General features: G+C 49.4%; 2 protein-coding genes across 3 annotated transcripts; one reads left to right on the forward strand and one right to left on the reverse strand.

The window, feature by feature from the left end:
• Window positions 1-5,442: 5,442 nt before the first annotated feature.
• gpr135 (G protein-coupled receptor 135) lies at window positions 5,443-8,169 on the reverse strand (the record flags this gene model as incomplete). The annotated part of the gene is made up of 2 exons (XM_079262323.1): window positions 5,443-6,769; window positions 8,060-8,169. The coding sequence occupies 2 exons, from the start codon at window positions 8,167-8,169 to the stop codon at window positions 5,443-5,445; spliced, it is 1,437 nt and encodes a 478-aa protein (XP_079118449.1).
• A 1,511-nt stretch (window positions 8,170-9,680) lies between these two features.
• On the forward strand, window positions 9,681-13,955 carry jkamp (jnk1/mapk8 associated membrane protein). 2 transcript variants are annotated; one of them, XM_079261744.1, is made up of 7 exons: window positions 9,681-9,796; window positions 10,484-10,563; window positions 10,763-10,917; window positions 11,330-11,536; window positions 11,609-11,790; window positions 11,871-11,947; window positions 13,270-13,955. In XM_079261744.1, exons 1-7 carry the CDS (start codon window positions 9,784-9,786, stop codon window positions 13,486-13,488), a joined length of 933 nt encoding a protein of 310 aa, XP_079117870.1. In that variant the 5' UTR covers window positions 9,681-9,783; the 3' UTR covers window positions 13,489-13,955. The 2 variants fall into 2 exon arrangements, with proteins under 2 accessions (XP_079117870.1, XP_079117871.1); XM_079261745.1 differs by having other exon boundaries at window positions 9,704-10,407.
• Window positions 13,956-14,383: the final 428 nt, after the last annotated feature.

Genomic DNA, 14,383 nt, shown 5'->3' on the forward strand with positions numbered 1-14,383 from the left:
GACAAGCAATATCATTCTGGAGCATGTAGTCGACTTCACGCTCCAACAAAGCCCGTTTTTGAGGAGACATACGGTAATATTGCTGTTTAATCGGTGATGCATCCCCAACATCAATGTCATGTTCTGCCCAGCTTGTACATGAAGGGACATCCCCAAACAAACCAGGATAATGGCGTATCAATGCCCCAAGTTCCTCTCGTTGCGGACCTGGGAGATGCGACAAAAGCATCTCCAGATTACCAAGTGCCGCAGAGTTCCTCAGGCGACCAACAAGTAATCCATCATCAGGTTCAGGCGCCCCGTCATCCTCGGTGTCTCGACAGATAGCAACAGCAGGACTAAATCCATTCGGGTGAAACCCAGTCTCACGTTGATAATAAGGCTTCAAAAAGTTAATATGACACAACTTCCTGGATTTTCTGCGCCCAGGAGTCTCAATCATGTAATTCAAGTCTGACACTTTTTCTGCCACCACAAAAGGACCTGTGTACCTCGCCTGAAAAGGGGAACCAACAACAGGCAGCAAAGCCAGCACCTGATCACCTGGCTCAAACTCCCGATGCTCAGCTTTACGGTCATACAGGCATTTCATTTTATCCTGAGCCATGTCCAATCGCTCTTTTGCTAAATTGCACGCCACAATCAGCCTTTGTTTAAACCCGTTCACATAATCCACGAAGTTCTTCGGAGGATCCCCCTGCACCCAGGTGTCTTTCAAAACACCTAAGGGACCTCGAACAGAATGCCCAAACACAAGGTCATTAGGACTGAAACCTGTGCTTTCCTGTACCACCCTCTTGCAGCCAACAGTAGCCATGGCAGTCCTTCCTCCCAGTCACCGTCCAACTCAGTGCAATATGCACGCAGAAGAGACTTCAACGTCTGATGGAACCGCTCTAGGGCCCCCTGTCTTTGAGGATGGTAGGCAGCAGACCTGCGGTGATCAACACGCAGCAGCTTCAACACCTGTGCGAACATGTGATCAGAGAAATTAGTTCCTTGATCGGTCTGAATGATTTGAGGAATACCAAAGATAGAGATGAACTGGGTTAAAGCCTTAACCACGGACTTAGTGGTTATTGACCGCAAGGGATATGCGGCAGGATAACGCGTGCTGAGGCACATCACCGTTAGCAGATACTTACACCCAGACTTAGAGCTTGGCAATGGACCAACACAATCAACCATGAGGTGTTCAAAAGGGTTGCTTACAACAGGGATAGGACGTAAAGGGGCAACCTGTTCATTTTGGTTAGGTTTACCAGTCATCTGACACACGTGGCATGTTCTAATATACTCAGATATATCACACTTCATGCGAGGCCAAAAATAGTGCCTAAGAATGCTGTGATGCGTCTTTCTTACACCAAAATGACCACTTTCATCATGCGCAGTTTTCATCACCAAAGGGCGAAATGACCCCGGGGACCAGCAACTGAAACACCGGGGTCCCCACAGCCTTGTCGCCTAAAGGAACCCACTTCCTAAACAACAGATTGTCACGCACAAAATAACCACATGCGGCACTTCTTATCTCAGATGGTGACATTGCGCTGGCAAAGAAATCTTTTAACGTCACATCATTGTTCTGCTCACGTCGCAAATCATCCCCAGACACAGATATGGGTAATCGGACAAATTTAAACTGGTCTCACACGCATCATCCTGGGAAGTTAAAGCAGATATCTTTGCAGCCCTGCTTGCTGCTCGGGTGACTGCACAAGCAGAAGAGCTAGTATCCTGATCGGATGGAAAAATGGAAACAACAGGTGCACAGGACGCCCAGCTGACAGACACATCGACGTCCGTCTTAGTCCCATCGCGCACTTCTGAAGATACATCAGTCCAGACGCGGCCACCCGCCAATCCGTTGCCCAGAATAAGATGTATGCCGTCCACAGGTAACCCGGGACGAACCCCTACAGAGACATTACCCCGAACAAGGTCACAATCTAAACAGACTTTGTGCACGGGAATAGGTAAAATTGTTAAACCCATGCCCCGACACAAAATGCGCTCCCCGGTATCAGAATCCGCATTTAACCGTAATACCGAGTCCAACAGATACGAATCAAACGCACCAGTATCCCTCAAGATCTTAATGGGAACTTTGGTGTCATTACCCACCAGCGACACAAATCCGTTCCTGATGAAGGGAGCATAAGCAGCAGACACATCAGAACCGTACACTAAGGGTTTCCCCATAATGGTGACACGCTCATCAGAAACAGACGCTGCTAGCGCAGCCGGCTTAACATTAGTCTGTTCGGTCTTACGTCTCGCTTTTAACACAGGACACTCACCTTTCCAGTGACCCATCCCATGACAATAATGACATCTGCTGCTCCGATTTACACCTGTTACAGTAGAATGTGGTGTACCGGGGGAAAATGTCTCCACTTTCGCGGGTCTGTCACAACTCGTTAAAACACGGCGCATAGGCGGAGACCCCCGCCTCCCAAACCTGGTCTTATGGATGAGCGTGAACTCATCTGCAGAAACCGCCGCATCTTCAACAGTGACGGGTTTATTTTCTTTAATATATGTAGCTACACGCTCGGGCAGAGCGCTCTGAAACTGCTCCATCACAATTAAGTCGCATAAACTGTCAAAAGTGGTTACGTCAGATGCTGACAACCAGCGTTTGAAATGCGACGACAAATCACGCACAAACTCGACATAGGTTTGACCAGCTTTCTTTCCCCACGTCCTAAAACGCTGTCGGTAGGCTTCAGGCACCAACTCATAAGCCTTCAACACAGCTGCCTTGATTTTGCCATAAACGATGCCGTCATCGGGTGACAATGCAGAATAAGCCTCCTGCGCTTTTCCTGTTAATACACATGGGAGCATTAAAGCACATTCTTCTGGCGACCACTTCCTAATTTCACTCACCCGCTCAAATAATACAAAAAAAGAATCGGGATCCTTCTCATTAAACACCGGCACCCATCGCAAGTTATCAGACGACAACGATCGCGACTGTGATTCCCGGTCACCCCCCGACCGTTCCTCCTTACGCAGGGTCAGGCGCAGCGCCTCAAACTCCAATTTATCTTTCTCCGCCTGCTGGCGCAAGCGCTCCACCTCCAACCGTCCCCTAAGTTCAGATTCCTTTGTAGCCCTGTCATGCTCCAACCGCAACAACAACAATTCTTTCTGTTGCTCAAAGGAAAAAACCCGTCGCTGGAACAGAGAGCTTAAAAGGTTCCGAACCATACCCCCGGTCCCCCGAAACAATCGGCAAAAGACCCAGTCCCAACAATGTCGTCCGCAAAGCAGCCTTAATGTCCGCCTTCAAAGATTTATCAGGCAACTCAACCTCAAAATGTTCCGCCAACCGCAACAGCTGCTCCTTCCTCAATGCGTTCAAAGCGTCCTCAGATGGATCAGCAATAAACGCCTTCACATCCGCCATAACCAAAAACGATTTTACAACCGCACACCAAACACCCAAGAACAAGATCCACAGTAGCAAGGCGAGCGTGCCCCAAACACCGCACACCGTATGGAGCAATCCCACTAAACTGCCTACCCCAGGATCTACGTAAGCTCACCCTAGTCTTCATGCAGCTCTGTGGGAGGTATTTACGCACTAAAGCCCGCTGGAGAGGGAATAGGTGACTAGCAAGCCAGCAACCTGCCCTACAACCACGGATGTGCCCCCAAGCAAACGCTTTACCCACGCGGCCACAACACTACCCCCCCAACCGCAACGAATCCAAAGGGAAACGCCGCTACACCTGTCAGGGACGCCCCACACAGCTCACCATCGACGCACTCGACTCAAATCACCAGATCAGACCTAAACCACAGGCCAGCCAAAATCAAGCTCACCAAGCCCCCACACGGTAGCAATCAACCACAACAGCAGACCAAAACACAATCAAAACACGCAAACCACAGACCGAGAGGTCCCGGGTTCAAATCCCGGACGAGCCCCCAGTTTGTCACGACCGGCACGGAAGGCCGTGACAACAATGAGGGAAGGCCACACTGTAAATACACACAGATGTATTTATTTAAAGAAATAACGCAAAGTAGGTGAATGCAGCGTGTAAACGTGGAAATCAGTGGTGTAAAGTGGTTGCAAGTCAGTGTCTGAACAAACCAAGCTGTGGGCTGAGAGAGGGCAGAGCAAAACAGCTCACAGCCTTATATAGGCAGGTGCGCTACAGTCAGATGCTCTGATCACTGGAACCGCCCATAGCACACCCACCTACGAACAAAAGAAAAACAGTTAAGCCAGGCCGTCACCGTTGGGTTGTCTTCAGGTTGTCCAGAAAGCCGCTGCAAGGCGACTTACTGGATCATCAGAACTCCCCCGTCACCCCGCTACTAACCAGCTGCACCGTCTCCCATTACCTACAGAGTACTTTAAAATCCTGGTTTTACCCCGTAGAGCCGTAGACGACCAGCCGCCTGGCCACGTCAGAGACCTTTTAACGCCTTACGCTCCCAGCAGGTCTCTGAGATCTGCTGAGCAGGGTCTGCTGCACGCCGTTCCTCTCAGCCGGAGTTGGTTTTAAAAGCGGCTGAAGACACATCTGTCTAATCCTGCTTTTACTGAGTTTTATTTGTTCTTTTATTTCTTAGTGTTTTTATGTTGTTTTAATGTTTCGCTGTGAAGCACTTTGTGATTTTTATCTTGAAATATATATAAAAATAAACCATTACTTCCTAACCGCTGCTGGTCAGGATGAGACGTTAACGTTGGCCACGAAAACCAGGAAAATTCAGGAAAACCAGGAAAACCAGGAAAATCTCCAAAAACAAACTAATTCCTTCAAATATATTTATTTTATGGAGTAAAAATGAGTTTTCAGTCAGGAATGTTTCAAAGCAGCTGGAAGCTTCTATCTTCATCCCTCCAGCTGACGTCCCCCATCATCATCATCTTCATCGTCATCTTCGTCGTCATCATCATCATCACCATCGTCATCATCATCATCATCACCATGCCATCGTTTAACCATCTTGGTGTTTGCGAGCGTAGCTGCTAAAGTCACATGACCTCCACATGGGGCTCAGTATTAGAGTCACATCTGGTCCAAAAACACCGGCTGTGATCATCATGCAGGTCGAAACCCGACATCTGGACCGCATCTGGACCGCATCTGGACCACATCTGGTCCAGATCTGGACCACATCTGGACCGCATCTGGACCACATCTGGACCGCATCTGGACCACATCTGGACCGCATCTGGACCACATCTGGTCCAGATCTGGACCGCATCTGGACCACATCTGGACCGCATCTGTCCGACAATGCTCGCCAGGTCAGCGATCAGCGCCGACTGTAGCCCAGATTTGGCCCAAACGCGACTGGTTCTTCTCTGCTGGTCCGACATTCCAGCTCATTTCCAGCTGATGAAGCCAGATGTTTCCAGGATCCAGATGAAACCAGTTTTCCAGACCGGAACCAGCGGAATGATCTGGATCACAGGCTGGTGTCGGCTGTCTTCATCTTGGGTGCGCTGGGCGGCGTGGCCGTGTCGTGTTGAGTGTCTCTGCAGAAGAACACGGCCGGGTTTTTACAGGCCCACATCGCCACCTCCCCCCCCGCTCCCGTTTTCCCGGGACTGGAACTCGACAGCCGGCTGCTGTTCGCCGCCGCTCGACCGGCGTAACGGTCCCGGATCCGCTCCGCCTGGTTCAGACGGATCTCCCGGTTCTGGCTGTGGCTGGAGAGGTAGGCGGCAATGTTTCTGGTCCGGTAGCCCTCCTCTCGACTGCGGCCCAGCAGCATGGATATGTTGGGGTTCCTCAGGGCGTAGATCAGAGGGTTGATGGCGCCGTTCGCCCACGCCAGCCAGATCGCCGCCGCGTCCATGGCGGGGTTGAACCGGTAGTTTCCGATCGCCGTGACCAACCCCATCAGACAGTACGGCCCCCAACAGAAGATGATGAAGACGATCATGATCAGCACTGTGGTGGCGGTCCGCATCTCGCTGTAGAACCGCAGCAGGTAAGCGTAGGTGGTGACGGGCCGCACGCGGATCTCCGAGAGCCGCACCGTCTTACAGATGTTGTAATGGCAGAAGCACATGAGGGAGAACGGCAGCAGGTAGCATGCCACGATCAGCGAGATGCTGTAGGCGGCGCCCAGGCCGGACGCCCCCGAGTGGAACACGTACATGCAGTGATAGAAGCCGCGCTTATGGATTCCCGCCGGCGGCGTCTGAGCCAACAGATACCACGGCAGGGAGAAGATCACCGCCGCCAACCAGACGGCGACCAGCAGCCGAGTCGCTTTCTGGCGCCCAATTTTAGCCTGCGGCTGCCGGACGATGGCGTAATAGCGGTCGAAGGAGATCAGTGTCATGGTGAGGGTGGAGATGATGCCGAAGCAGGTGTTGAAGAAGCCGTTGGCGATGCAGAAAGCGTCTCCGAACATCCAGACGCCGTCCGAACTGAAGAGCATGGCGAAGGAGAAGGGTAGGCACAAGATGGCGGTGAGGAAGTCGGACAACGACAGCGACATGATGAAGGCGTTGGTCACCGTCCGCAGCTGCCTGTGCTTGATGATGACGACGACCACGGCCGAGTTACCCAGGCTGGACAGGAGGAAGATGGAGAGCAGTACCAGCGCCTGGGCCGCCACCGCCACGCCATGGAGGACCGGGTTGCCCTCGGCAACGCTCAGGACCGGCGCCGCTGTCGCCTGATCACTTCCTCTCTGGTCCCGCGGGGCAGAAAGGTTTCCTGCGGTCCGCAACGTGGTCTTCGTGGTGGCGACAGCCAGGCTGCTTACTATGGAAACAAGTCTGAAGACACGCCCACCCCAAAAAAAGAGAAGAAATTATTTTATTATTTATTTAGTTTAATTAAAAAAATAAAAAGGACAAAAATGACTAACCCTGGGACAGAGAGGACAATAAGTGACTAACCCTGGGACGGAGAGGACAATAAGTGACTAACCCTGGGACGGAGAGGACAATAAGTGACTAACCCTGGGACAGAGTGGACAATAAGTGACTAACCCTGGGACGGAGAGGACAATAAGTGACTAACCCTGGGACGGAGAGGACAATAAGTGACTGACCCTGGGAAGGAGTGGTCAATAAGTGACTAACCCTGGGATGGAGAGGACAATAAGTGACTAACCCTGGGACAGAGTGGACAATAAGTGACTAACCCTGGGACAGAGTGGACAATAAGTGACTAACCCTGGGACGGAGAGGACAATAAGTGACTGACCCTGGGACGGAGAGGACAATAAGTGACTGACCCAGGGATGGAGTAGTCAATAAGTGACTAACCCTGGGACGGAGAGGACAATAAGTGACTAACCCTGGGACAGAGTGGACAATAAGTGACTAACCCTGGGACGGAGAGGACAATAAGTGACTGACCCTGGGATGGAGTGGACAATAAGTGACTAACCCTGGGACAGAGTGGACAATATGTAACTAACCCTGGGACAGAGTTGACAATAAGTGACTAACCCTGGGACAGAATGGACAATAAGTGACTAACCCAGGAACAATGAGGACAATAAGTGACTAACCCGGGGACAGAGCGGACAATAAGTGACTAACCCTGGAACAAAGCGGACAATAAGTGACTAACCCTGGGACGGAGAGGACAATAAGTGACTAACCCTGGGACAGAGAGGACAATAGGTAACTAACCTTGGGACAGAGAGGACAATAGGTAACTAACCTTGGGACAGAGAGGACAATAAGTAACTAACCCTGGGACAGAGAGGACAATAAGTAAGTGAAAACCTGAGTCCGTAAGGAGAATATGTGACTCTGAGACAATGCAAAGAATAAATAAATAACCTTTGTGTGAAGACAACAAGTGACTTAACCTGGGACGAAGAGGAGAACAAATAGCTTACCCTGAGTCAGTGAGGAGAAAAAATTACTACATCTATTTGAAGACTATATCTCAGGCTTTACAGCTTAAATGCTTTATTGGGAACAAATAGGACTAAAAATCCCATCTGTTTGGGGAACGTCACACTATAAAACCTGGTTGAGTTCACACATATTTACAAATTCAGGCCTGAGTTCTGAGCAGGTACATCAGGTAGTGGTGGAGGATGTTACCTGGGCACCACAGGTGAGGCGGTGCTGAGCTCTCTGATGATGCTGGGGTCCGAGGAGTCAGCCGTGTAGTTGGTGCCCCCCCACAGAGCCGTGGTAACCGGGGAATCCATCGACAAAGCATGAAGACGGGACGTCGTAACTCATCGCTTGTGTCTCACCGCAGATTCAGCCTGGATTCAGGTCCTAGACTCGGTCTGTGTTCAGGTTCTGGACTTTGTGTTGTCTCCACATCCATCAGCAGCTGGAGAAATAGACGACAAGATGCAGAATCTGTTCTTACTGGGAAAAACACAACAAACTGGCACTGAGCAGGGACTTACGGAGGCTGTGAAGAATCGCATCAGAACCCAGCGGCGGTCCAGAATCCTTGCTGCGACTGAAGCTCTCAGGATGAAGAGGTCACTGATTGATCTGCAGATAAAACATGTATGAACCCGGATTTAGACACATAGATCCTCCACAGCAGGTTCCCTTCAGAACCACCTGCATCAGCTGGAACTGGACCTCATGTTCTGGACCATCTGACCAGAACTCCTTCATTTCATATCATGTGAACAAATGGACTGGAAAAGCCATGTGGGGTTGTGTGGACCTGACACTGCTTACAGAATGACTCACCTGGCTGCAGGTTCGAGCGGATCCTGGTCCAGTTTCAGGTCCAGAGTCTGAATAGATCAGCTCCTGGTTCTGGTCCCGTTTTCCTCACGTGAACCCATAAAGACTGGATCCTCAGTCTGAGCTCCAAACAACCAGAAGCGCAACGTTTCTCTCTGGTTCTTCCGCAGCTCGCAACGGTTCCGAGTCCAGCAGAGACCCGAACGTCCTCCGTGTGCGTGCCACTCACGTGCACTGAGACCGTGGCCTGCGGAGTGCCGCGAGGACCGGAGCTCAGCGCACCTGGAGGAGGACGTGACGAACTGGATCTTTACATCTCTTCATCTTAATCATCACCGCAACGGAACCGCACGAGACCTGCCTGAAAAACCCGGAGCACGGATCCTGCACGCGCTTCTTCTGGAAAAATGTATGCTAAAATCTGTCGAAGCCACGCCCTCCACGGTTGTGTGACGTTTGCCATGGCAACCAGTGATGATGATGATGATGTTTTTCATGTCGGACTGATTTCCCCTGTTCTGTACTGGTTATTACGGATTTTTGACTAGTCTTCGTCAGGGTTTCAACCGGATTTTATTGGTCTATTGTGGACTTGACTGTTTTCTAGTAACTAAACACTTTGAGTTATAAACTTGCCTTTCCTGGTGGTCTGTTTATGGTCTTTGCTGAACTCATCTGGGTACTTGGAAATATGTAAAAGGGGTTTTTTTTCTAGTCGTTTCTTTATTTTGATGTATTTCTAATTTTGTTTTGCAAGCAGTAGAAGAAGAAAAACCAAACTATTTTCAAATGGTTCTTCAAATGGTAATTCAATTTCGACAAAGGAAAAAGAGGCGTGTTTTATTAATTTTATTTCAGTTTAAAACAAAAATCAAATAAAAGTTATTTTATTCTTTTTCTTACTCTTGAACAGATTGTTTTAAACCTCAAACGAATAAAGTTTTGAGGGAAAAGAGAAACCAGCCAGGAGGAAAGGTGGCGCTGTGCAGCTGCTGTGCGCCCGGAAGGCGTAGAAGAAGAAGAAGAAGAATTCCGTCGAAGAAGACAGGTGGAGGGCGGAGGATAAATCGCATATAATTATAAACAGGAACATATTTTAATGAGTTATTATGTTTATAATGGGTGAGTTTATCTTAATTTTCTTTAAGAACCATTTTAACCATCTAAAATGCAGCGGGGCGATCTATTTATGTTCAAACGTCTGAAAACGAGCCAACGGAGCTAAAGCTAACGGAGCTAAGTTCGACTAGTTTAACCAGGAAACCAACCAAGAACTCATAACTAGTCACCTTCAACCGAACAATACTGACCTCAGGATTAACCAGTCATAACTAGTCACCTTTAACCGAACTTTACTGGCCTCAGGGTTAACCACTCATAACTAGTCATCTGTAACAGAACTGACTTCAGGGTTAACCAGTCATAACTAGTCACCTGTATTAATCTTTAATCTGATTAGACTGATTAGACGGAAGGAGGATTAATTCCAACATTAAATAAAATAAACTGTTAATAGAAAAAGAAAGAAATTCTCATTTAAAAGACAAATATGTTAAAACCAGAAAATGCTTCATAAAATACAGAAATCCAAACGTTGGATTGAAGTGTTTTAGTTAAACTTGGACATGTGGAACCTGTCTGCTGGGTTCTGGACCAGGTCCAGGTTTAACCAGATTCTCCTGTGGATCTTAAGCAGAACCTGTTCTGAATTGGACCATTTTCCATAAATAAAGGTGACACATCTGAATTGTGGTCCTGGTCCAGGTTTTTGTGTTCAGTGATGCTGATGTTTACCGCTGTGTCTTCCAGCTGTGGCCATGAGCTCCACGTGTCCGGGTCTGTACTGCGGCCGGATTATGGTGAACGATTCTGTGGAGGGAGAGTGTGGTGTGAGTAACACACATCTGTCTGGCCTCTGGATCAGTTTTACACTGGGTACAGGACTCTGAGTCTGAGCCGCGCTGTAAAGCAGGGGGATCCTGGTCCTTGCTGTCCTGCAGCGTTTGCAGGGAAACTTCTCAACAAGACATCAGTGAAAGCAGGAGGATCTTTTCTTTTCTTCTGACCTCGCTGATTTTTCTTCCTCAGGTTTGTCCTCGAGGAGAACGAGCCAACACCCAGAAGGTGTGTAAGCCCTGCACAGAGTCTCCTGACCTCTACGACTGGCTCTATCTGGGCTTCATGGCCATGCTGCCGCTGGTCCTGCACTGGTTCTTCATCGAGTGGTACTCTGGTAAGAAGAGGTGAGGCGGGATCACACGCTGCTGCTGTACAACAGGCTCCAGTCTCCAGTTCTGGTCCTGGAGGGTTCTGCAGGTTCTGCATAAAAAGACCTTGCCGATGGTCTGTCGAGTTCTGCAAATAAATTTATAGAAAAGTTTCGTCATTTTCTTTAAAAATGACAAAAATCATATCAAAATCATATCAAATCATATCAAGTTTTCAGACGTTTTACCTGAAACTTTAAGACCAGAATCTGCAGGATCCAGGTCCGGGATCCAGGTCCGGGATCCAGGTCCGGGATCGGCAATCCAGACCACCACCTGTGAAACCATGTCCAGGTCTATGCAGGAGAATCCAGCTGGTGGACTGTGGTCACACATCTTCGTGTGTGTGTGTGTGTGTGTGTGTGTGTGTGTGCGCGTGCGCGTGCAGCTCCAGCGCCGTGCTGCAGCACGTGACGGCGATGTTGGAGTGCGGTGTGTCGGCCGTGGTCACCCTGCTGCTGACAGACCCGGTGGGTGACCTCCAGATCCGGTCCTGCCGGGTCCAGATGCTGTCAGACTGGTACACCATGCTGTACAACCCGAGCCCGGACTACGTCACCACGCTGCACTGCACGCAGGAAGCCGTGTACCCGCTGTAAGCACGCCGCCGTGCAGATATCGGAGCCGCGCGGCAGTATGCGGCTCCTCAGTGTGTGTTCTTCTTCAGGTACACCATCGTGCTGATCTACTACGCTTTCTGCCTGGTGATGATGATGATGCTGCGACCTCTGCTGGTGAAGAAGATTGCGTGCGGTCTTGGAAAGTCGGACCGCTTCAGGAGCATCTACGCCGCTCTGTACTTCTTCCCCATCCTGACGGTGCTGCAGGCCATCGGCGGCGGTCTGCTGTGTGAGTTCCTGGCGTGAAGTTGGCGTGTTCGTATGATCACATGTCATTTCTGCCTCAGGAACTGTGTTTCCCTGTTCCAGACTACGCCTTCCCCTACATCATCCTGGTCCTGTCGCTGGTCACGCTGGCCATCTACATGTCTGCCTCGGAGATCCAGGTAAACACACAGCGGGGTGGAGGCCCCACGGCGGCGTGGCGGCCCCACGGCAGCATGGAGGTCCCACGCCCGTTCCTTCATCATCATTTCTACATGGAACCTTTCTGGTTTATTCTGCTTGTTTCGACTCGTAGTTTTTGTTTTCCAGGTTTTCTGAAATTAGATGTTAAAATATGCAAATGAGGCATTGTTTATTCAAAAGGATCTAATTTGCATATAAATATGAACTCTGGATTAAACCATATTCAGGTTTTTGCTGATATATTTCAGGGTTCCTGCAGGTCCTTAAAAGCTATAAAGGGTCCTGAAATTCCACAGTTTTGGTCGGAAATGATGTCAGTTTTGAGCTGAACGCCGCGTTGCGTTAAAATGTTGGAGAGATGTCTGAACTGATGGCAGTGAACGGCGTGGGGAGAAATGAGGGGCAACTTTTAACCCGACACACCTGAAGCTTTTATTCGCACGTGAAAGATGCCGCCTGACGGCGACTTGAAGTGGATTCTGTGAGGAAAATCAGAAAATGCTGACTGAGCGGCACGTTAACGGCCTGGTTGCTCGCTGCACCGCCTGCAGGAGGAGCATCAAACTGGGAACAATGAGGATCGCTGTCGTATGACCCAAAGAGCCGCAGAACAATGTCGCCAAGCTGACCTGATCTTGCTGTCGAGGGCCTTGTGTTGCGACATTTTTGTGATTCAAGCAAATCAAACTGTATATAATCTGCTGAAGGAAATAAAACATTTTCATAAACCACATGAGTTCGTCCGGTTGCTCAGCGTGGCTGTGAAATGGACGCTGTAAACTCGTAAAAAGCCGCAGGACGCGGCGTTTATCACCGTTTTATGTTCAGGGGCCGCTAGCAGGATCTTAAAGCTCGACTGTAGAATCTTTAAACACGCAGACAGAAGCAAAACCGGAATGTTTCCCGTTTCTAAATGTTGCTGAAATTTTTATTTTAAAAAAACGTTTGTAAAATTTAACACATTTTTGCGAACATCTCAGTGAACTCTGAACTCAGCACTGCCCTCTAGTGGATGAACTGACTCAACACAGCAACGTGAAAGACTCGTGGAAGGGGACAGCGACGTGCGACAGCGTTTGTAACTGACTTATACGCATGTAAAGAAGCACAGATGGACCTTCAGAATAAAAGAGGAAAAGCTGCAGCGATCCCGTGAGGTTTGTCTTATTTACAGTTTAGTGGCGAGCTGCTCCTCCAGCATGTCCATCTCGTATCACATCAATGATGTGTAACAACTTTTATATTAAGACCTTGAGAGTTGCTCTGAATGTTATTTAACGTCTTCCTGCGTTCTCCTCAGTCGTTCAAGACGTTGTTTGTGAAGAAGAAGCGCTTGGTGGTCCTGCTCAGCCACTGGCTGCTGCATGCTTACGGCATCATCTCCATCTCGCTGCTGGACAAGCTGGAGGTGGCCCTGCCCCTGCTGGCCCTGGTCCCGGGGCCCACCCTGTTCTACATCGCCACGGCCAAGTTCACCGAGCCGAGCCGGATCCTATCCGAGGGCGGCAACGGACACTGATCCGGAATCTGTTGGCCCGGAAGGTAGAGAACTTTGTGTTTTGGAGGATCAGATTCATGTTTATTTTTTATTTTATATATTTATGACGTGACCCAAAAAAAGGAATTTTCTGTCCTGCCTGTAAATAATAAAGTACCTCACTAAGTCCAGTCATGTGAGGGTTAAGTCGGGTTTGTTCCGCTCACCCAGCTGGGTAAACTGGGAGCGGCTGGTCATAAACCAGTCCAGAGGGTAGTTCAACCACCTTCCACCTGGAACTTCTCTTTCTAACGCATGTGAAAGCATGAAGCTCCTGCTTGGGTTCCACAGACATGTAAAAAGTGTATTTTACTGACTTCCTGTTTCAACCAGATCAAATGTGCTTGTAGATCTGTTTTGTGCCGTCATTTTTTCCTTTTATAACTTCCTCGGAGGTTTCATCTTATCTGTGGAATGTAAAGATGAATTCTTGTAAATGTTTTTGTGTTCGATGGCTGTAAATTTCCTGTTGTATAGCAGTGATGAATAAATCAGTTTAATGACACGAGTCAAATGTGATTATGAGTCAAACATGTTTTTTTGTTGCAATTTCCTGGAAAGTATTTGATCATTTTGGCGTCAACGTTCATTAGGAGAACGGAACAACCTCCACATGGAGAGGAACCAGTTGAGGTGGCTCGGGCATCTGGTCAGGATGCCTCCTGGACCTCCCTGGTGAGGTGTTCCAGGCACATCCCTCTGGGAGGAGACCCCGTGGAAGACCCAGGACACGCTGGAGGGATTATATCTCTCAGCTGGCCTGGGAACGCCTCGGGATCCCCCCGCAGAGTTGGCAAATGTGGCTGGGAGAGGGAAGTCTGGGCTTCCCTGCTTAGGCTGCTGCCCCCGCGACCCGACCCCGGATAAGCGGCATGAA

Source organism: Telmatherina bonti (assembly GCF_933228915.1).
Source record: "Telmatherina bonti genome assembly, chromosome: 22".
NCBI lineage: Eukaryota > Metazoa > Chordata > Actinopteri > Atheriniformes > Telmatherinidae > Telmatherina > Telmatherina bonti.

What these genes read in the sequence shown, in the direction of transcription:
- jkamp (XM_079261744.1), top strand. An exon ending in CTGTGGAGGGAGAGTGTGGT is followed by an intron (nt 10,564 to 10,762) that starts GTGAGTAACACA and finishes TTTCTTCCTCAG; the next exon opens with GTTTGTCCTCGAGGAGAACG. An exon ending in TGTCTGCCTCGGAGATCCAG is followed by an intron (nt 11,948 to 13,269) that starts GTAAACACACAG and finishes CGTTCTCCTCAG; the next exon opens with TCGTTCAAGACGTTGTTTGT.